Here is a 23,881-nt window from a genome sequence, read left to right as displayed (position 1 = left end):
CCCACCGTTGCGGGATGCCAAGGCATGTTGTGATGCCTGCAATAACATCTCTACCCTCCTGGCAGGAGGATCGGAGGAAACCAAGCCACGCCAACAAACACAGCTCCTGCTATGAAAGCAAGGGACATGGGAGAGGGCATATAATGGGCAGGCTGGAGAAGGTCTGTATTTTTTTTTGTCTAGCACAAAGGTATCGAGGTATTCAGCAGAGAAAACCCTGTTGACTTCAGCTCATGCACGGCTGGGATAGCTGGCAGCCGGAAAGCCAGCAAGCGGAGGGAAAAGCTGTCACAGACGGACACGGATGATCAAAATCGGACAGTAATTCCAAGAGTAGCAAAGGTGACACGCTGAAGTGTAATGTCCTGGAAAGAGCCCTTCTGTCTGCCTAGTGGGGGCTATCTCTCAAGGTGTTTATCTGCCCCCACCACCGTAGCACCTAAGTGACATCAGAGAATACAGAGAATAGACAAATTTCTGTAGCTCAGAGGGGAAATCTAAGATATTGGCATTTATTACCAGTTCCCTTTACCATAAAAGAATGCTTGGGCATGTGAATAATTTCAGAAAAGACCCATTCCCTTGCAGGGGTCTAGAGTTTTGATGGGAACAGAGACCCTCTCATCTCAAGCCTGGACAGATCTGCACAGATCAAGGTCAGGCGATGCTTGCATGTCCCCAGCAAGGGGCCTCAGAGGAATAAGCACATCTCTTGGACAATGAGCAGCATCAGAAAGGAGCAAAAAACCAAGCTGAGAGTACAACGTGTTTGGCTCTCCTTCCCTCTTCCATGAGGCTTTCACCACAGCAAAGCAACAGTCTCAGGCTGAACTTGCACCTGTAGTAGTGCAGAATCAGGCCCAGAGCCCCTCTGACTGCTTTGCAAACCGATGCCCCAGACAGATGGTCTAGCAAGCCAATTTCGCAGCCCCAGCAGTCTCTCTAAAAAGAAGAGAGTGGCTGCTCTCTGAGTGCCATCAGAACGCATTGAGTAGAAGTTATACGTGTCATCCCAGCACTCACCATCCCTAGGGACTTTTGACATCATCTCCAAATTCCTCATGGCTAAGTCTTCTCTCCAAACCACTCACTCAAGCTAACTGAAGTTCAAGCTTGCTGGTGTCTATCATTCCATCGTGGAGCATCCAAAACAGTTCCTAATTGCACTGAGCCCCAGTCATACTCTATAGCTCACCTGCAGCCTGGCTGGTGAACTGCTCCCTCCTGATCTACTGCTACTGGGGTGCAGCACTGCTTCTCCTGGACACCCAGAAGATCACCTAACGCAAACACCCCTTGAATGTTACATCTTGCATCACTGCTATGGTGACTGCCCGTGGACCAGTCAATGGGAATTTTTGTCCTTGCTAGCAGAAGGCCACGGGCTTTGCACTGACCCAACACCGCAGGGTCTCAGGACGTTTCTGGGCTTGCCGTGCCCCGAGCCGGGTGTCCCTGTGGTCCCAAGTGTCCCATGGCCGAGGACTCGTGCCCGACCTGCCTGAGCTCAGCGCTGGGGACACCCGGCATGGCCAAGGGCTGCCGCCCCGGGCAGGCACTGCCCAGCAAACACCAGATCTTTGTGTGCCGGGACTGGGCGCTGGGCAGCTCTGCCGCTGGCGCTGGGGACCGGGGAGAAGGGAGCGGGTGATGGGGAGACGCGGGATGAAGATACCCCTGGGGGGACCCGAGAGTGAGGACGAAGCAACCCCACCATGAACATCATAACCTTCCTGCTGAAGACCTCAGGGTGGTAATGACTAGTGGCAACCCCCATGTTTCTCCTGGAGGACACCGGTGCTTTCAACTGTAGGGCCTGGAGGGATGCCGGTAGGGTGAATATCACACCCGGGAAAGTAAGATACTAGGGAAGTTCTTTTCCTTTTTCTTTTTTTTTTTTTTTTTCTTTTTCTTTTTTCTTTCCTGTATAGCATTTTTAACTATTAATGAGGATTTTCTGTACTAATTTGGACCATGGCTGTATGTAACTGTAACTGGACTAATAATTTGGACTATTATTAGATTGTTAAAACATTAATTAGGCAAGCTATTTTTGCTCGTAACAAGATTTGAAAGGAAATGGAAGGAACAACTTGGTGCACTCAGAATGGCAGTGAAGAGCTTAGAGGTTGAATATGGTCAAGGACAATGGACAGATGCAGCAAAGAGGACCAGGGCCCAGGGACCTTCAGGGCCAAGGAGAACTTCTCGCAGGAGCTTACCATAAAGTAGTAGAGCTGTGAAGACCTCGCCATGAACTCTGGTTTGCACTCAGCCACACAGATTTCCACGAATCCGGCATGCTGGCTGGGCTTGGCCTCCCCCATCTCACATACTATCCTGTGGAGAAAATACGAACCAAAAGCAAGGTTTGAGGGATGGTTTGGTGGTCTGGGTACAATGGAATTGGAGTAAACAGCCCACATTGCTGGCGAATGGACTGTAGACTTAACCTGTCCTCTTCTTTCTGATCCAGGGTCCAAACTGTGGACTAAGTTATTCTTTAAAGAGTGGTGGCTTTTGGCTGTTGGCACTTGCTGTGGCAACTGCTTAGCTGGTGTAAATCAACACAGCTTCACTTAAATAAATACACAGACAAATGCTGGGCTGAGGTCTGACCCCAGCGGGTCCCTCTGTCCTCCAGCCTTGCATGGTGGACAGCTCTGCAGCCTTGAGGCTTAATAATCACTCCTGCACGTAGTCAGCTGCTTTTTGGGACTGCTGCCCCCCAAACTGGAATTGAACACCCTTGTGCTGGCTGTTATGTGAAAAACAGAGGATAACTTCAGGGCTTATGCCGTGAGGATTATCTAAATATGCAATCCAAATACAGTAATAAACGGATTATTTGCTCCTGAGCTGTAAGTAAGGAATGGCATCTTCCATTCCTCACTTCCAAGATTGGGTGGAATGGACTCCTTAGAAGACCCTACAGGTAGCAATGACTGTTATTAGGTGTGCTGTGGCCCACTGTCTGCCACACACCCAACTTACTGCTCTGCTGGGATGTACCCTTCCACCAGCGGTTTGCACTCCACTCCAGCCACTTTGACGTGAGATGCAATATCTCTGAACTCCAGCCCCAGATTCTCCCCACGGATGGTCACTTTGGTCCCTCCTTCGCGAGGGCCCGTCACTGGATTGATCTGGAGAAACAAGTCAAGACAAAGGAGAATAATCGAACCACCTATGTAAAGACATCAGCATCCTCTCAGGTGAAAGAAGAGGCAATATCAGGTCTCTTTGTGACCACTAGAGAGACTCATAATTATGAATGCTGAACAACTGAGGGAATAAGCCTACTCCAGATACATCACTCAGTCCAGCTCTCCTGCAAATATATATCACGCATGCCCCAACCTCAGAGTATACAAAGATCTCCCCAGATCTGCCTCAGATCTCATTTACTCTCTTTTAAGTATTTGAAAAACATCCAGAGATGAGTAGGAGAAGTTTTCTAGGTAGGAGCAGGGGTTTCTGGTTGTGCAGCTGAGCTCTGCACTTTATAGCCATGAACCATGGAAAGGCAGGAGAGAGGCACGGTGGAAAGAAATGGGAGAAAGAACACGCAAAGGACACAAATGGCTTCAGCCAGTCACTTTAAATCCTAAATTCCCAGCCCAAAGCACATGGAGTTTTTGATCCGTTCTGCAGGTAAGTGTTGGTCATGCATCACAAACTCAGCTGAAAACATCCACCTGAAAAAACAGCCAAGGCACAACAGAAACAGCATGTCAGATTAGGTACGGAGTAGGTGGACGGTGATCGAGACAGCAGCAGCAGCAGTTGCTGTGTGCCAACACGTATTTCTGAAAGAGCTCCAGCTGCCCTCACGGGAGAGCTGGGGCCAGGGGAAGGGCCGGCATGGGAGCACGGAAAACAAATTTGTGGGGTGGGAGGACAACAAATTTGTGGGGTGGGAGGGCCCTGAGCCCCAGCATGAGATGAGTGGCTATCCCAACCAATCTGGTGGCTGGTGGCATCAAGTTTGCATCCCAGTCTGGAGCTTCACCAGACCCTAGCAGGGGTAGGATCGCTGTGTCTTGCCCAGCAGCGGCTGTGTTGGGCAGCAGAGCCAAAGCACCACCCAAGCTCCAAAGCTCACCTCTCCCTCCCGTTGCAGAGCCTCACCCTACACCCAGAGCTGTCCATCTCTGTGCAATATTTCTGGCCCATGGAAAGGGGTTGTGTACATGGGAAAGCATTCCGCATCAAATCCATCACCTTTGTTCAGAGCCAAGTGGAAATTAGCATTGGAGTTGTGTCCTCAACATTGAAACAACACAGAAATCATGGGGCTGGCCCTTAATTATCTCAGTTCTGCCCTTCCAATTATTCACCGTGCCCAAATGTTTTGCCATACAACTGGCTAGTTGAAATGGGCTTCAAACGTTGCTTTCAAAGGGTATTCCCGGCTGCCCGTTCAGGATGCCATGGCTGCCATCTGCCAGCGTTGGCAAGGCTCTCTCTGCAGTGAGAAAGGGGGAATTCCCTGTCTGAGGTCTGTACCCGCCGGCCGATGGCTCTGCCAACTGGGAATCTAGGGCTGGCAGATAGACCCTCGCGTAGCAGTCAGACTGGCAGGGAAAGTCGAGGCACTGGCACAAGCAGGGCTGCTCTTGACTGCTTCCCAGCACTGAGCCTGGCACCAGGGTTAGCCTAATTTCCACCCAGAGGCCAGTTTTTAGAAGGTCCATCTTTAATAGAAGGAGAGAGAACCTGGCACCTTTAGGGGGTATTTTATTTTAGGATATTTAATTTTAGGTGCTGTGAACCACCTCCTGAATGAGTGTGTCTGCTTTGACTATACAGGGAACCGACAGAGGTTAACAAATTAATAGCACAGATGATCACAGACGACTGCTTGGACCCGTAGGGTCGTGTAGCATAGACACAACCTCTGCAGCACAAGATCCCTGCAGCGGCCCAGTCTCAGTTCCAAAAAAACAACAAATACCACTTGAGCCAACAAAATCAGAACCATGACATGCTTATTCCTACTCCAAAAGTCAAGAAGATACTTAAGTCCTAAAAAGAAAATAGCACAACATTCATAAATCTGACAGGTGAAATGGTTATTTGGGTTGGCTGGACATTTGACCTTTGGATTGTCTGTGGTGATGAGATTGATAGACAAGTAGAAAATGGATAAAAAGAGAAAGAAAGAGAGAGGCATTTGTGGTTATTTTCCAGGAAATGAGGAAAGTATCTTAAAAAATGAGAACGAAAATGAAATTTCGATTCCAGGAGAAAACAATACCGATTGTCTCAGTTGGGGACTCAACATTGAAAACTTGAACTATTTTCCAAAAATGGCAATTCCAAAATATTTTTATTCTGAATCATTAATAAATATCTATTCAAGCAACGTCTGCTGTTTGAAATACTTATTTTGTTGCGGTCAGTTAATCCTCTCCTGATAAAACACTATATGAATGATGCTGGAAGGCTAGAATATATCACTATACCAAATGCAATCTAACATGTACTCAAAATGAAAAAAAGAAAGATAAACTAAAATTCCTGTATTTTATTTTATTTCCTTATGTATTAGGCACATTTTTTAAGAGAACTGAGTTCTGTTTTGTGGTATTAAACTTGCCATCAAATGGTTTTTACTTGTTCGAGTAAAGTAGGTGTCAAGCAAGATAGGTCTGTGGTTAATTAGGGCTCACCTATGCTTGAAAGAGCTTGCTAGCATGGGCAGTACATCTCATAGCAGGTCAAAAGAGGACTTTTTTTCTCATGTGACTAATGCCATTACCCTGAATAAATGAAGGCACAGTGGTGAAAAGAAACATCTTGCTAGAAAATTCCTTTTCTTTAGAACTAGGGGTGAGTTTGAGACAAAAGTTTCACTGCAGAAGTCACAAAAAACTCAGTGGAAACATTATCATCCTCCTCCGTCTAAAGCATAAGATTTTTTAAATTTCTTGCTCTGGCTCAAAAAGCGTCAACAGGAGACTTCCCGGTGTGAAGCCAGCACAGCACCTCCAAACCCCTCCCTGTGTAATTTTTAATTTGTAAAGGCCAGCTTCAAAACCCACTTATTTCCTTAAAATGGGAGGACCTGGGATCCTCCCAGGAGCATGTGGGAGATTTTTTAACCCCAACTCATCACACTGCCACAGCTACGTACAAGAAAAAGGTGTTACCACGCTGGTTTCACAGTGAGAGAGAAGGACCCTGTTTCTATCACAGGTGCAAAAATGTGGAACGAGACCTGTCAGTCTGGGAGAGAAAAATACAGGCAGGGAAACAAAAGCTGCCAGGAAGCCTCAGCTTTCTCTCGAAGACCCAAAGCTGCGACACCGCATCGCAATTTACGCCCTCCGCTCGTATCAGCCTAATGCTGCAGCTTGTCACTCTTAAAGGAGGTTTTGTGGCTCAGCGAATCTGTAAGTCCTTGAATTTCACTGAGTGGCAATATAAATGCAAGAGCTAATAAATAAGTGCAGGTTATGGGAAGCTCTGTGCTGGGTGTGTGTAGGTGCCTGTGCAAGGGTGAATACACGTGTTGTTTCTCCTCCTTTGCCTGCACAGATATTGCCCTGGCTCCTCGCCCAAATGTGCGTGCTCTTACCAACCGCTCCAGCCCTACCATTAGCTGCAATATATATCCAGTCACTTGAGATTACTTCCATGCTAATGGCTTAGAAAAAGACTTTCCAAGAGCTACTTATGATTGCACCAGATAGTTGGAATATTTCATGAATGAATATTGCAATGATCTGTTCGAGCTTTGGGAGCTGTTGGGGGAAATGCCAGCAGAATTAGGAGTACGTCCCTTCTGGAGCTGTAGGGTGGAGAGTGAGTGCTTTGCACTTCATAAAGAGACTGTAGATGCAGGGTTGGGGTCAAAGCATGGCAGAGAAATGTGGATGGACCTTCAGAACATCATACTACCACATGGTCAGGTCCTTGTGGTTTGGACTTGTGCTTTAGTTGGTCATCCATCACTTTCCCAATACCAAATTCTATGAATCTGTGCAAAATTTCTGAATCTTTCCCAAGGTTTGAGAATCTGAAAAGATTAAAAAGAGGTTTCATCCAGTCCCCTATAAATTTCAAGGCCTCAAAGCTGGACTTTCAGAAGTAGCTGCTCATTCTAGTTGTCTCTGGGTTTGGTTTCACAGCTTCAGGTGGTTCAGGTGGGCTCAAAATTAGCAGCCCCAGATAAATCCAAGTGCGGCGGAGGCCCCCACCTTGGAAACGTCAGGATAAGCCTGGCAGTCCAGCAGTCCAACTGAGTCAGTACTTTAGGGACTGACGGATGGCAGGAAGATGGATTGAAACACAGTCAGAGGGGCTCCTTTCAATGGCACCTGGGAAAACCAGATTCTATCCAGCCTTTGCTTCCACAAAACTTTCACAAATGGACATTGGTTTAGGGCTCATCCATAGCACCCACGTTTTTTGATTCTTAACTAAATACAATTGAAAAAGCCTTTCTTGCTTTCTAGGAAAATAATCCACCCAATGTTTTATATTAAAACACAACCGTGGAAGCTGGTTTTTCCTCCTTTGCATTTCCCTTTCTCTTCCCTGTCTCACTTTCCTCTGTACTTTTCTCATTTGCAGAATAAGGCCCTAGCCACCCTGAAAGGGTGCTCATGTTAACAAAGGCACGGTGACTGAGAAACGCTGAAGGCAGGAGGCAGTTGGTAAGGATGTAGCCCTCATCATCAAGGCTCAGATCTGTCCTGCTGCCTGCCCTGTGACCCTGAATATGGTGCCCGTCATTATGGCAAATGCGTCCTAAGGCAGCAGACAAAAATCACTTTAGACTGGAGGCCTGATTTCCCTCCCTTGCCTTCTTTCCCCTTTCTCTGCTACCTCTCTCCGTGGTTTTCCTATTTTCTTATCTCCCCTTCGTACCTTTGCCCCAGCTCTTCCTTTGGCCCAGTCAGCACATTCAACAGGAAACCTTCTAAAGAACACCGTTATGATGCAGATCGTCCCCCCCAGCCTTGCCCTCATTCTCTTTTTATCACTTAATAGGGCAGTTCCAAGCTTCATTTAGTCCAGGCTTGATCCTGCCTCCTCCTTGAGCCTTCAAAGAAGGAAAGCTGACACCTGTACAGGGCTTTGTTTGCTCTATGGGGACTTTTTTCACCATGCAGTCAGCCAGGCAAACAGAAGAGAGTTACTCTGCTGGAGTCAGTGGAGTCTTGTTTTTTTCTGGACATTGACTTTGTCCACGTCATGCTGCTGGGAAGCATGAAGTACAACCTGCCCTCTTCCTTGACCTTCTGTCAGAAAAGCTCAAAACACTCTGGGATCACTTAACATCTCCTTCTCAGCCAGGCTGGCCAGAGAGGCTGTTTCAAGAGACAGTTGGGCTCATTTGATTACCTTCACACCATCCATTTGAGAAGCCCCAGAGCATCTTGTCTCACCTTCAGCTGCTCCTAAAGGCTTCACATCACACCTGACAGCTCTGTGTGGGCAGGTCAGATGCTCCGCTGTTCCTCAGATTGCACTAGCAGACGGTGTTTGTGTAATGGATTCACATCCACACTGACTATGGTGGGAACTCTGACACCCTGCTCACCCCTGTGTTGTAGACACGTGAAGTTGTGTGCCCACCTTTGAAGGCCACCATGGCCTCCCCTCCCCAAGGTTGCCTGGGGCTTTGCCTGACCCAGCAGAACTCAGTCCTGACCTTCCCCTCACCAACCCAAAGACAAATCACGAAAATAAACCAAGGAAAGGGTACGAGAAGGAATGCCCCAGCTTCTTCCAGATCCATGACTTACATCCGTGATCTTGGGGTTTGTACATTTGCCCTTGGTGCTGGACAACTCCAGCCACTGGCTGTCCTGGGCTGGGCAGTGCTGCTTCAGCGTGCACTGGTTCTGCCCCTCGCACCAGCCACATTCGAAGTCCGGGTCGGCTTTCAGGCAGAGTCCGCAGCTGTCCCGCATGGCCCCGCATTTGTACAGGTGAACTGCAGGGACAGGAAAAAAGAGAGGAGCTGAGAGATGCAGACAGCACGGGAGAGTGGTGGGATGTCAGAGGGCAGAATGAGGAGCGAGAGAGGGGAAGGTGTTCTGGGCTACTCATCCCAGAGGCAGGATGGGACTTCTCCAGCGGGGTAAATAATGGGGGGGAAGAATGTTTACATCCTTCTTGACATAAACTGCGCTTGTCAGAGTTCATCCCCCATGAAAGATATTTTTGGAAGCTGAGAGCAGAACGAAGGATGCTGCCCTCAGCAGGGTGAGGGTCTACAAGCAGGAGGTTGGGGGGAAAGGTCCTTGGGCAGTGACTTGGCCTCAGTCCCTACCTTTTCCAGAGACTGAATGTCATGCAGTGCCACCTATAACCAGTCTCAGCCTCAGCATTTCATCCTAAAACAATTTCCTAGAGCTGGTCCACCCACAGTTTAAACTTGGGGATTTGTCTGGTGTGAAACTACCCAGAACTGTGTGCTAAGGTGATGCCACTCAGGTTTCCCCCTTAACAGAAATCCTAATAGTAAATCCACAATGGTTCACTATAAGGCTGAATTTAGGGATTCACAACCAGCCTTTCCCCCTTCTTCTGCTCCAGAAATTCAGTCTGCTTTACACTTTGAAGTAGTAAGTTGATCCTCCTCCAATACAGTCAGCAATGATTAATGCTTAGCTCCACCTTGGGCTGCTAAGTGATTAGCAGCAGTGAAAGCTTTTTTCCAGATAAAGCCTAAAACCATTGCAGTCCCCCTACAAAATAAGATCATGTTATTTATCCTTGTTTTACAGATGTGTAAACTGAGGCCTGGGTTGCACAGGGAGCCGATGGCAAAAGTCTCCTCCCTGAAGATGAAGACTTGCTTTTTTTCTGTATTTGTGGGTGTGTTGGTGGTTTTCTTTATAAGATGGGGGATTTTCCCTTTGTGCTTCTGTTTTGCTGTGTCAGTAGGTGACTAAAGTCTTGTCTGTGGTTATTACTATACACAATCCCAAAGGTCAAAGGCTTTGGATATGTGTGCTGAAAAGCTCTGGCTGTCTCTTCATACCTGCACTCCAGAAGTCAGCAAGTATTGCCCAATGCAAGGAAATGTTCAGAAACTTTTTATTTCTCCAGGTTGGGTGCAAGAAAAGTTTGCAAAACAGCTGTCGATCACAGTGTGCTATGGGCCTCCTGGGATACAGCCCTTTCCTTAATTTTCTGTTAGACTTCCTCTAATTCGCCGAGTTGCTCTGCTTGCAATGCTATCAGTGAGTATCTCTGTAGGTACTTCAGTAGGTTTGGTTTAGTTTAGCCTTTCAGCCTACCAGCCCAGCCCATGTGATGCTGGCTATGAAAGTAGTGGCATCTTAGTTGCTTGAAGGCAGTGTACCCCAGTGCAACTGCACTTAGAAAGGCACTGGGTTTAATCCTGCCTCTGCCTCTCCCTCTCAGTTTTCCAAAGAAGGTCTGCTTGTTTGCAGCACTGTCCAAAGCCCTGCCAGGGTTTTGTGTTTGCTTGTAGCCACTACATTTATGCCAGTAAATAAAACTCTCTGTGTCCTTGAGAGCATGTGGTACGGCTCCATATGGTATATCCATGTGCACATGCCTAAGCTCTCCTCTTGACCCCAAACATGATGGTATCATCCAAACTACTCATTTGGGATAGCTACCAGCCAGTGCCACTTCCCAAATTTTTCCTAGTCATTACCGATAACCTTTTGGGTTTGAATAATCCAAGAACTTGTAAGGGACTGCGCTAAACACTAAGCGCCACAGATGTTTCTTGAGTTCATCCCTGGTCTGGTTTACGTTACCAGCACAGGCATGCCTAAAGACACAATCATCACGATTATGAGATTGATTTTACTCCTACATCACCTAGGACAGCTCAGTACTGCCCAAAAAAGGGTTCACTCTCTTGGTGTGCACCATGTTGCATCAGGAACGCTCAGGGCTATAATGGTAGCAGAAAACTAAGCAGGACTGGGACAAAACCAGCCAGCTCAAACCCTGATCTTCAACCCACGCTGTTAAAGGCTAGCACAGACCACGGCACGGTTTGGGCCCAAGAAAATGAGCACTGTCCTGGCAATGCCTTGGCACAGCTTGGAGTGAAGGAGAGAGGGCAGACAGCTTCAGCATGGAGAGAAGTTGGCAGTGTGAACGTGGGCTGTGCCACGACGCTGGGTGCCAGGGCTAGACAAGGGTCTCCAGCCTGTTGTGTTTACTGAGTGGATTTAACCTTGAAGAGCCACAGTTTTGGGGACGACAGCGCAGGATCTTTTGCATTCAGGCTGGCTATTTGAACCCACGGGCTATTCGAGCCAGCAGAGAAAGACATCACAGAGGTGGGTGCAGGGGGAGAAGGACAGGAAGGGGTCAAGGGAGAAGAGCTGCCTTCTGTATTGCTCTCCAGCTTCAATGTGGTGTTGGTGGAAACCTCACCCACCACCCCTCAGCATGAGGGTGACTGTGAGAGGAGCATGGGAATACCTGATGGGAAGAGATGGAGTGGGAGAACATGTGGAAGGTGTCCAAGAAAAGAGACGGTAAAGCGAGGGAGGGAGAAACTTCTGAGAGGTGATGTGAGAAGGACAGTCTGCAGGTCTGAGCTGTAAATGCACAGTAGCCAAGAGGAGAGGCTGCTGGAGGGAAAGGCCTCAGGCTTGCTGAGAGTAATCAACAAAAAGGAAGAAAATGTGAATGGACCGTCCATCTCCAGCAAAAATGCCTGCCTCAGGGTTGTGGCTGGATGTGCAATATCCCTCTGTGAGGGGCACATCAATCCTGGGCCATCGGTGGTAGTTAAACAGAGCCAGGCTCTGGGCAGGAGGTGGTTTTCTGTCCTTTGCCATTATCATTTTATTTTGTTCAGACTTTTCCCACGGCGAGCTGCAGCCTTTCTCCTCCCCCTCTCCCTTCCCCTGTTCATTACTACATTGCCTCTGAGCAGAGAGCGCAAAATCTCCTGGCATGTTAACTTGAAGAGCATCACTGCAGGAGAAATAAAGAGGGGGAGAAAGCTGGAGAAGGAGGGGCATAAAAACAAGACACAAAGATGTGGGGAGAAGCAGGAGGCAAAGATGATGAAGGAAGAGGGAAAGCAACACAAGTAGGAGGGAGAGTCGTATTTCTCAGGTGCAAAGAGAGAAGTGGCGGGGGGGGACACAAAGCACACACACAAAAAATTGGTAATTTGCAGAGTGCGGAGAACAAGTATGCACCAGACAGCACGGGGAGATGGTGGCGGCTTTGTTAAGTGTAGGGAGCAATGCGGCCCGTTGCTAAGGTTACCGCTTCCAAGGACAAGTTGAAATAACTCTTTACCTTTGTTCTGTGCTGGGTTGTCAATGTTGAAATTCCCGTTCCACACGACCGTCAGCTCCACCGGCAGGCTGTTAATCTCCATCCCTTCGTACGAATACTAGAAGTGGGAGAGGAAAAACAAAAAAACCCCTCAAACCCAGACTTACATGGTGCCCAGAGGTGGTGAGGGGATGGGACGAAGCAAGAGGTGGTGCTGCAAATTATGAACAAGAGAAATGGAGCTGGCAGCTACCCCCTTAATCACCAGTACCTGCCAGAAAGCCACGGGATCCTCTCAAAGTTGTTATTCTTGACAGAACAAACCATGCCCCTCTCGATAGCCTCCTTAGCCCTTAGGTGAATATTCCATGATTTAAGTGATGGGGCTTATCTTGGAAATCTACCTTCTAGGTGTTGAGCACAGCTCTGAAGAATATTTTGCCAACTCTTGGGTGCACCTCTAAGGTGTCCGTTATGCATTGTGGGTCTACCATCCGAATATACCTCTGCTGTGTATTCCGTAGATTCTGACTGTGTATGTAAGGTTATCTTCACTAGTGATATTTTGAAGAACTCTTGGAAGCTGAGTGAGGTCTCAGAAAGCAGGGAACAGGCATATCATGGAAATACCTTAAAAAGGGGGAAAATGGAGGTTCTGTGTAATTATAGACCTGTCAGCCTAACTTGGCTTCCCAGAAAGAAAGTACATCAAATTATTAAACAATCAATTTATAAGCACCTGCAAGATGATAAGGTGATAAAAATCAGCCAGCATAGATTTGTCAAGAACAAATTGTGTCAACCCAATCTAATTTCCTTTTTTGACAGGTTTAATGTCTTTGTGGTTAAAGGGGAGGCAGCAGATGTGATTTATCTTGATTTCAGTAGAGTATTTGCTACTGTCCTACAGGAGATTCCCATAAACAAACTAGGGAAATATGATCTAAAAGAAGCAGCCATAAGATATATGCAAAAGCTGCCAAAAAAAAAAAAAAAAAAAAGTCAAATAATTCAATGTCAGGCTGGGAGGGTGTTTCAAATGGAGTACTGTCCTGGGTCTGGCGTTATTCAGTATTTTCACTGCTGACTTGGATGATAGACTACAAATTTCATGAATGACACTGTTCTGGGAGAGAGTGCAAGAACATCCAAAAGCAGGGTTAAGAATTCAAAACAAACTTGACAAATTGTAGAACTGGGCCAAAATCAACAAAGTGAAATTCAATACAGGCAAGTACCGACTATTCTTCAATAGGAGAAATCAATGCAAACAAATGTGAAATTGGAATGACTGGCCAGCGCTGCAGGAAAGGGTCTGGGGACTACTGAAGATCACAAACAGATTGTGAATCAACAATGCCATACTGCTGCCAAAAACCCAAGCAAATCTCATTTGGGGATGTACTAGATAGAGTTTGTTACATATGTAAGCCCCAGGAGGCAATTATTTTTCCCTACTCAGAACCAGAAAGATTTCAGCTGGAGTAGGGGGTATCCAGTTTCCAGCAAATATGTATTAAGCAAGCTATAGAAATCTTCTGAGAGAGTTGGACAGACTTAAACAAACACTCGTCAGGCACAGTCAAGGTACACATATCTGGCCTTAATGAAGGAAATGGAAGCTGATCTCTGGAGGCCCTCTCCACTGGGAAAGCTCTCTGACACATGGTGCTTAGTGTATTTTTTCAGCTAGATTTTGGTTTATCACAAGCCAGTTCACACAGGGTTCACCCAGTTGCCCGTCAGATCCCACTGCCCACCTCCATCAACAGCTTCTATCCAACACTTCACCAAAAGGCAAAAAGCCTTCATAATGGGAGAGGAGGTGGTTGCTTAAAGGACAGAATGAGAACAAAGCAAGAAGGGCAGAGACATTTCATAAGGATTTACCCTCCTGAGATCAGGAATCTGTCACTGCACTGGGATATATAGCGGGACAAACTCCCACTTCTAAAGAAAAAGATGTTTTCCCCACTATGAGGTTAAATATAATTCAGTAAGCTGTCTGGTTTGGCTGGGTATGTCTTAGAGACCACTAAAGGGTTCCCCATCACTTAAAGTCTCAGTGTGGTTTTCCACAGAGATACCAGAGCTCTGAGCCTTTAGAGGTAGGTTTTTCTGTATCTGTTAATTGCCATATAATTGTGAAGGAAATCATATATGGTAATTTCTCTCCATTACGGCAGAGTGAGTGCTAGCTGCACGGTAATTTCTCTTTGGACAAACTAAACACTATTAGCCACTAATCTGCAAGACCCTGTGATTACGATCTAGTTGTAGGGTGTTTATGGGTATAAGCTTTGTGGTTACCATGGAAGTAAACAGCAGCCAGGTTAGCAGAGTCCTCTGCAATAGGACTGTACCCGCCAGTCTCATTCAGTATTAGCATTTTTATGACACTTCTCGGTGTCACTGCCAGCAAGATGCAAGATGATGCAGAGCCGCTTGGACTCACAACACTGGCTTTTCACAGCTTTTTGGAGCTAAGAGCAAGGATGGGGAGACAGGAGTGGGAAGGAGAGCTCCTGCAAAGTAGAGAATAATTAATCTTCTGCCACTCAGGAGCTTTGCAAAGGCCTGCTTTGCACAGCACTTTGCAAATGCTGATTGGGAATGGGAAAAAGCATTTATACAGAACCACTGGTCACCCGTAAGTCAGATAGTTGAGTCTGTAGGTGCCTAAGAAAGCGCTACTTTCTGCCTCAGCAGAGCCCTGTGTGTGCGTTGGGATTTAGCTGTTAGCAGAGCCAAGGGACAGGCAGCTGGAGTCCCCCAGAGCCTTTCATCCCGCTGAGGCTCCGAGCGCCAGCAGCAGGAGCCCAGCTGGGATTTTAGATCTTATCTGTCTGTGGCACCAGGGGCAAACACATATTAAACTTGTTAACTCAGCAGACTTGATCCAGAACTGGAAACGGATGCGAGGGAATAAACAATGGGATCCCCATGGAAGAGCTCCAAGGATGAAGCCAGCTGGGGGCTGGAACGAGGATGCTCACGCTGCCCGGCCTGCTCAGACAGCTCGTGGGCTGCACGGCAGCGAAACAGAGCGTTTTGCAAAGTAGCAGTGAGTAAATGCTCCGTCCTCTTCAGACCACAGGAGCTGATAACTCATTGTGACCCCTGTTCAAAGCCCACTGAACTCAATAGGAGGCTTTGAAAAAGATTCGCTCAGCTGTAACAATAAGATGGAAATATGTATCAGAGAAGAAAAAAGGGATGGTGTATCGATCTCCAGGACAGCAGAGCTTCCCGGATACTCCTGCTAAGAGCACTCATACCATTAGGGCTTGTATGTTTACATTGCCTTGCACTACTTTCTCCAGCACTGGCAAAAGCACTCAAAAGATGTAAATCTGACCCCTAAGTCTGCCAAATCTGGATTCCCACCATGCAAATCAAATCAAAGCAGAAAATTATGGGCAATTTAGAGACTCAAACTGAGAAAGAGAGGCTGCCCTTCCAGAAAAGCAGACTGGCTCTCATCAGGAAATGGCAAAAAGCTGCTAGAAGGAGCTGTTGTAATTCACAAGAACAGCACAGTGTGTTTTGAACTCCCAGGTACCACCTCTTTGTCTCTTAAAATCTTTGCTAGTATCAGATACTCCTGCAACATGAGCTGAGCCCGTCACATCACTTGGCCATTTTGCCATGTCATTAGCGGTTTAACATATCGTACCCAAGCTACTGTAAACACATTGACTGTTTGTCTCATGGAAGTTCACTACCCTTGGACTGAGAGGATGGCTGCAAAATCACAGCTGTCAGTTCTACAACAGCTATGCAAACATTAGCTGCCCTCATGGAAAGATACTTTGCATTTCAGAAGTCTGTGAATTCCTGGATCTTTTGGGCATCCTGTTACTACAGGCATCCTGCATTAGAGGAACTCAGCTTCACAGAACTCTCAGCCACGCAGTTTGTGCAAATCCATAGCCACGCTTGACCTTTTGCTGCATCCTGCTGGGATGTTGTATCACCGGGCAAAGCCCTTTGGTAGTTTGGCTTGGGCACACTTAGGACGATAAACCAAGAGCGGTTACATTTCCTCTTTGTACCTCAAGCGTGTCCAATAGCAGGGAAACATCTACAGAAAAACAGCATTTTAACAGTATTTTAGCGTTAGTCTGTTTTCCTTGACACCACTTTTGTGATTACAGCTCGGGCCTGAGGACTGATTCCTGTACCTGGCTCTGCCACCAACTCCTTGTGTAATCCTGTGCAAGTCATTTAATCCCTCTTTGCATCAATTTTCCAGCCATAAACTGTAGGCAGAAAATTTCTTGCCCACAGTCATCCCATCTCCTTGGACTCTCTGCTTCGCAGAGCTGGGACTGAATTTTTATGTCTGGGTATCACCCACAACAACGGAGCCCACATCATGTTTGGAGTTTCTCTGTGATATTTGAATGCGGATAAGTAATAATAATGCATCATAATAATTGAGAAGTGGATGTATAACTCACAGCCCCATGCTTCTCTTCCTTTGGCCACCCATAAGTGTGTTTTCCCACGATTTCTGTGAATAGCTCCTCATTTTTTCCCAGCTCTGTTTTTTGTTTGGGGTTTGTTTTTTTTTCATCACTCCCTCCACTGTGTGAGCCACACCACAGTCAAACGCCGCTGAGATCTTTTGCTCAAGTGCAATGATGTGACAAATAACAACATATTTGCTTTTCCTATCCCTAAGTTAGACAGCACTTTTGGCTGTACAATCTCGGGTCTCACGCCACACAGACCTGTGAAGGACCTGAGGCAAATTATCAGCAGGGTTTTTACTGCTAGAAATCAGCGTGTGCTGCCTCTGTGTGCAAGGCCAGGCAATGGGCAGGCTCACACCAAGCAAGAATGTGGGCTTAGTCACTGAAGCAGGTAATGGCAATGATCATGGCACAGTCAGGTGGGTCATCTCTCACCCATCTCCCTGTTCCTCATGCCAAAGGCTGCTAATATCGGGCTGATTGCAAGTGCTGGGGCTCCCACTGTTTCCCACTGGGGAGATTGCTCTCTGCCCTAATAGATCTAGCAATTTCAGCCATTCCTGCTGATGTTTTTACTTACTTATTTATATGCCTCCTTAGCTCTCCTCCTTTTCATTTCCTCCCATCACTCTGTGTCCAGACTGTCGGCAGAGCTATCATAAGTGCAATAAGGAATGGCAGGCAGGGTCTCTCTGAGTGATAATTGCATGCCTTGGGTGGTGTGATAGAGGACAAAGCCCAGAGCTGAGAGTCTCAAACCACTTGACAAGAACAATAATTGTCCCAAAGCATGCTGCCTGCAGTGACTTATTGCTGTTATCAAATGAAATATCTCCAGGAAAGACAGGGGGTGAGACAGAGCTGGCTACTGACTGGACCAAGCACCGAGGCGGCCTCAGAGCTGGATATGACATTACTGACACACCATCAGATAGGGTGGTCCCACCTGGGTCTCCTTATAGCATCCTTTAACTGAAGTTGGAGCCATTTAGTAAAGCGCCTGCTTAAGATGGTTCTGATCCCTGGTGTAAATCTTGAGGGACCAGGCAGTGGAGAGCAAGAATTAAGGCTTTTTCCTGATCCTATCCCGTATGAAAGCAGGAAAAATCCCACATTTTGCTGAATTTATTCTGCAAGAGCTGAATTTGAGCTCATTGGTGCCTAGCGCACGATGGGAAGGGGTAGATCTTGAGGCTTATGAAGGAAAACAAGCCAAAAATGATTGCTTAGTCTAGCATGCATCACCAACAGAAAGATCTGCTGGCAGGATAGCATCCCTTCAGGGACACACCATCACAACACATCCTCCCACCCTCCTTTGGACCTTCTCCAAGCCTGCAATGCAGGTGCTACATTCAGTGTCTCATCCAGCAACTCTGCTGAGTAAAAAGCTCTGTCAAAGGGGGCTGATTCAATTTGCAAACAAGCTCATACGGCTGTTTCTAAAGCCAGGTGACCCTTGGAGCAGAGGCTCATTGTATCGCAGTGGCTCCAGACTGAATGCTAATTCTGGCAGGGAAGGAAATAATCATGATGGAGACATATCTACAGCACTGCTTCCCTATTGTCTGTGTCCTCTGCCACCTGCTCTAACAGAGCCGGGGCTTCTCTATTCCCTTTTTGTATCTGTGTGAATGTTTCTTTCTTTTGTCTGGCTCTCCCTTCCATATCTCTTTCTCTCAGTGTCTGGCAAATTCAGAGCAACAATGAAATAACATTTCTCAGGAAAAAAAAAGAACTCAAATCACAGCGTCAAAGTACCTTCGGAAGAAAAGGGAAGAAAAGGAAAGAGAGGGAGAGGGAGAGGGGAGGGGAGAGAAAGATGGAGAGGGAGAGAGGAGGCAGAAAAGAGGATAGAAAAGAGTTGAGTTTATTCCAAAATAAGCCTCTCTCCCTGGAGAAGAGAGAGGTCCACCTGAGCCACCACGACGCATGGGATAGGCATCCTACCGACACCACACAGCAGCAAGGTCACGGAGTGCCTTTGCATTAGCCTGAGACTCAGCCCTGCCACCCTGTGCGGCTCAGGAGTAGCCTTGAGTGTTCTGCCATGAAAACAATCAGTAAAATCAACATGGTGCTGCCGCAGCACTCGGGCATCCCTTGAGCATCTGGGGATTCATCGAAGCCCGCTTGTCTGGTCCTAGGCACTAGCAACTTCTTGAAGCATGCAGGTAGGATAGGAATAGTAACCATTACCTCCCAAACCCAGGCTCATTTATTGGATACCACAAACTCAGATGCTGAGAGGGACCCTCCAGGACTACTGAGGCAGTCACTCCCCTGCTCAGCCCCATTATGCTTAAAATCATCCTGAGATAATTCGTGCTGATGCCTATGTGTGCCAGAGAATTCATAACTCTAAAGGATGGCTGCTCTCTTCCCTGCTAAGACTCTTTGGACAGATATGTAGACTCTGCCCAGGTCCATATAATACCCCTTTAGCCACAGGCTTTCACATTGTAAAATGAAATATTTTTCTTAAAAAGTTTAATGCCGCTTTAATTTCTCAAGCCATCCATTTCTGTGAAACCTCAAACCTGGATGCTCACAGGCCACCAACCAGCAATGAAAATCAGGGTGAGGGAGGGGGACAAAAATAAATACAAGAGTGTCATTGGGAAGTTGCTTGTTTGCAACAGATCATAAAATGTGTGAACTGCCTATAATCTTCAGCACGCTACTTAATGCAGCAGGATACGTTGTGATGGATTTTAACAAGCGCTGCCCAGCATGGAGTGGCAGAGCTGCAGTGAAGTGGCTAAAGCCTGTAATTAGCTCTTTGACTAATAAATCATCTCGTAGTACCAGCAATGATAATGACTCAAATACACGTCTTGGAGACGTGAATCTCATGGAGAAACCTCCAGAGAAGCAGAGACCACCATTGCACATATGCACAGCTCCTGGCAGATGACAGCGTTTGCCCCCCAAACTGGCATTGCTGCGGTGACAACACCGTTGTGACTCGCACAGGCTCCCTGGGAGGGGGGTTACTGGTCCTGCACTGCAGATGGGGAAGCGGAGGTGGGCAGAGGCAAAGAGACTTACCAAAGGTCATGCAGTGAGTCAGTGGCTGGAGGAGGGTTTGACTCAAGCCTTCAGCATCTTACCCTTCTTTTGACCCACTACATGCTGGCATTCGTCAGATTGTTTATACGGGGTTTCATATGTCCCGTCACCAAAACCCCACATAATAACCTTAACTCTCAGGGTTGATATGAACACATGTCCCTTTGGAAACCCTTCTGAACGGACACAAGGATGTGACACTGCGAGGATATGGGCAGGTGAAGCTGATAATAATGCCTATGGGTCATGGCTAAGGTGCCTCAGCACAGCCAAATGCCGCAATCCAAGGGCAGAAGCAACTACTGTGTGGTGACACCAGCTAGCCTAAAGAGCAAAAAGGGCAGTTTGCAAGCTACCATACCAGCCTTTCCTTGACTGTGGCTGGAATTGGGCAGGCAATAAGGTAAAAAGGGCTGCCACAAAACCCCACATCCCATTAGGACAGCGCTGTAGGTACTTGTGGTCCTCCTTGGCCCCTGCATCTCTCCCGAGTACGCAGGGCTTGCTCACCGAAGTGTTCTGGCACTGCACGCTGGAGCTGTTGAACCTCAAAGCGGGCACCCGCTGCTCATTGCCCTGGATGTTCAAGATGCATTCGTAGCCTCGCTGGCCCGACTGCGGCTGGGGCAGGTTCTTGGCCTTCAGCGTGATCGGCTTGATCACTTCCACCGGCACCAGGATCTTCTCTGCCTGTAGCAGCTGGGGACAGTCCTAGGGAGAGAGAATACAACACTTCAAGTCAGCACACGGGTTTCCCAGCCCCAGCTGGAGTCCTCTGCTGCTTCTCAACCTTCCCACTTCACACTTCGCTTCAACCGATTACAAAACCTTTGCATCTCCCTGGGCCTCAGCCTATTACAAGGGTGTTCAAGGTGCATTACCGGGAAGGCTCAGACAAACAGGTGAGGAAGGATTTCTCTTACAGACCATCCTTTCCTATCTCCCTTATTCACAGGACAGACTTTCAACCCTCAGGACCCAAGGAAGCTACCTCTGGTGCTTTTTAATACCTGCTCCATTAATCAGGTAGTGGGAAAGCAATCGTATTCCCTCCAGGGACTTAGCCCAGTTGCAATGCCATGACATGAGAAGTGAATAAAGCAAAAACCTGAGCATAATTCCTTGCCTCCCCAACAGCCAGTGCACCATTGTACAAAAGGCACAGCTCTAGCTAGCTCCAGCAAGACACGTTGTAAGCTACAGAGTCTGGGCTGTTAAAAAGAGAGTTTGTTTTGGCTTAGAAGCGGACAGAATATTTATTACAGATGGATCCAGCTCCCAAGAAACAACTGTTACACAATGTGTGGAGGTCCCTTGGAAAGGCTTGCCACCGTTTCGCAAAAGGAGCAATGCTAAATGGATGCTGCTAATCCAGCGCCTCTTGGTGAGTCCCTTGCACAGGTAGAGGTCTGGGCACCCAAAGCTGCCATGTAGAAGGCTGTATTCAAAGTCTCATTAATTTGCACAGCTTTAGTTAGAGTAGCAATGAACTGCTTCTTCATAGTACAATCAGACAACTGCAAGCTGTCAAATTCATGTATTCTAGGAAGCTATCAACTCTTTAGGAAATTACTGCAGCATTCGCCTGGCTAATCCAAGGCAGTTTGATATTAAATGGGATCCCTTAAAAAAATGCTACAACAGGCTACAAAACATAAGCATGCCATATGCACAGACTACGCTGTCTTGATCACTTGTGAGTGCCTGGCTGTCCCCTCTTTTAAGTCTTTTCAACTCCTACGTGCCAAGAGGAAGCCTGTCCCCTCTTTTTCTTCTCACCACTGTTATTGGCACACTGCCTGCTCTCCGTAGAGCACCACGGTAGAGCAGCCACCCTGTCCAGTGCAGAGAGCAACACCATTTCAGCCTGTCTCGCCCAACGTTAAAGTCAGGTCCAGTTGGTGCAAGCAGAGACAAGGAACTTACATAAAGAGATGCACGCTTAATCTGTAGGTGTGGGCAAGGGATGGCAGGAGGCTGGACTGATCCAGTGCTGGAAAGTAGGGAAAGGGACTGAAGGGCTCAAAAGTGGAATTTACGGCTTACGAGAGTCTGGGAGCTTGTTAGAGCAGATGGTAGAAGCATCTTACTGAAGCAAATAGCTTAGGAAGATAAAAAAATGGATTAGACGTGTAACATCTGCAGTTACACCAACCAGAAATAGAATTACAAGAGCCATCAATCATCACACTGTGGGTATGAGCCGATCCATGGCCAGGGGCAGAAAGAAAATCCAGTAACCACCCAGCACATCACTGCAGTGAAGTCCGAAAGCCTTCCTCAGTCCCCAAAGCGGGTCTGTCTGTCCTAGTGGGGATGCCAGACTGAAAAGCCCTTTGGGGCAAACTGATTTCTCATCTGCACTTATAGGGTGGTGCTAACGGTGTAAATACTTGACAGCTGCTGATGAACTTCAATTGGCTTTGCCCAGGTTAACACCAGAACCAGGACAGGCAAGCACACAGTCACTGGAGCTGGACGGAGGTAAACCATCGTGAGTCTGGTGGCCATTTGTCTGGGCTAATCTGGAACAAGACCTAGCTTAATAGGTGCTACCAAGGACTGAGGCTTAATAGGCCATCACGTTAACCTGGCTGGCTGGTGTAAGGCTTGGAGGTGGCAAGCTCATGTGGTACTTCATTGCAGTGATGAGATTTACCACTGCGATTCTCTGCTGTTTTGGGCATCCTGGTGCTGAGCGGCACTTCAACAAGCAGACCCGTGTGAGGAGGCTCCAGGAGTATATGAGCAGTGGAAGTTGCCTTACATGTCATCATGCACAAGGCACAGCCAGTGTGGAAAGAGGCTGTGTCTGACCCCCAGGAGTGCTTCAGGAGCTGCACACTGTTCCAACACTCTCCGCTCCTGCTGTTGTCCTGTCCCATGTTGAAATGTCCCCAGGGAACTACTAATGCTGAAACACAATGGTTAAAGTGTCACAGAAGTGTTTGCCTTGACAAAAGGGCAAGGCTTGGCAGTCTGGAAAGTCTTTCCAACCTTGAGTCCAATGATCCTACATTATCAAGGCACACCAGCGTTAAGGCTAGCTGCATGGTTAAGTAGCTACTCAGCATGAGAAAGTGAGGCATAATCTAACCCTGGGTGACTTAGACCTATAAAAACCCAGAGGGCAGGGGAAGGAGGTGACCTAGGCTATATTAAAACAAGACTGAGAATCTCCAGTTCTGATCACGCCAGCATATACCATGTGTAAGTACCATTTGGGACTGTATGGTTTCAACACCCCCTGATGCTTCCCCTTCCCCTGCCCTACATGTCCTGGGGCCTCTGAATCAGCTCCTTCTCTTTCTCCTGGCATAAGAAAAGACCTTGGCAACATCATCTCAATTTTTTTTCTCCCCAGCTATAGGAGTTCAGAGAGAGATGCATTGGCAGAGTGAATCAGTGGGATAGGAGGATGGGAAAGCCCTATCTGCTACTGAGCAGCCATTTCCCAAGAGTGGGCATTTTGCTTGATGTCTGTCAAATAGAAAAGCCTCTGAAGGGGGCTGGAGGATGGGGGTTGGAGATAGTCCACTATGTTACCTGCAGGCCAATCCCAGCTCTTCAGGCTGGTCTTTCTTGTCTAGCTTTATCCTGTCCCCCTCCACCACTGGTGCTGTAACCTTTCCGATAACACTTGTTTCAAGTTCATTAACAAGCAGTGATTGCGGCAGCCCCAAAACAGGATTCGTTTGCATATAAAAAGCTTTGCAGTACTGTGAGGAAGTTCATTATAGATAATTGAAGAGGCGAGCGCCATAAAGAGGAAATCCTCCCAATGTGGCTTTATCTGATTGACCTAATGTTCTTTCTAATTGAAACGGGGGGGGGGCAAAAAAGGCAATTTCATTGGGTGATGTACTGCATAAAACCTCAGAGCTTGGACCGCTCTCGGTTCGAATTCAAATGTGGTACTCATTTTACAGCCTGTGTCAAGCTTTGGGTGCCTGGGCAGGTTTCTATTTTTGAGGGTAAAACATCAACCTGCTCAGAGCAGACCTGCAATCAGGACCCAAGCAGAAGGGTCCTTAAAAAAGAGTTATCTTGGGCATTTTCCAGCAGAGGCAGTTTCTCTTCACCCT

The 23,881-nt window shown here is 47.4% G+C and overlaps 1 protein-coding gene across 3 annotated transcripts in view; it reads right to left on the bottom strand.

Annotated features, from left to right (window-relative positions):
- Positions 1 to 23,881, bottom strand: part of PLXNA4 (plexin A4) — a 462,053-nt gene that overhangs the window by 74,454 nt on the left and 363,718 nt on the right. For all 3 annotated transcript variants that reach the window (XM_030015469.2, XM_030015470.1, XM_030015471.1), the window contains 5 exons: positions 20,307 to 20,507; positions 12,268 to 12,364; positions 8,760 to 8,950; positions 2,995 to 3,146; positions 2,223 to 2,340 (listed from right to left, as the gene is read on the bottom strand). In XM_030015469.2, the coding sequence (XP_029871329.1) occupies positions 2,223 to 2,340; positions 2,995 to 3,146; positions 8,760 to 8,950; positions 12,268 to 12,364; positions 20,307 to 20,507 (759 nt within the window). The remainder of the gene's footprint in view (positions 1 to 2,222; positions 2,341 to 2,994; positions 3,147 to 8,759; positions 8,951 to 12,267; positions 12,365 to 20,306; positions 20,508 to 23,881) is intronic.

This window comes from Aquila chrysaetos, chromosome 5, assembly GCF_900496995.4.
Source record: "Aquila chrysaetos chrysaetos chromosome 5, bAquChr1.4, whole genome shotgun sequence".
Taxonomy (NCBI): Eukaryota; Metazoa; Chordata; class Aves; order Accipitriformes; family Accipitridae; genus Aquila; species Aquila chrysaetos.
This window is presented reverse-complemented; position numbering and strand designations above follow the sequence as displayed.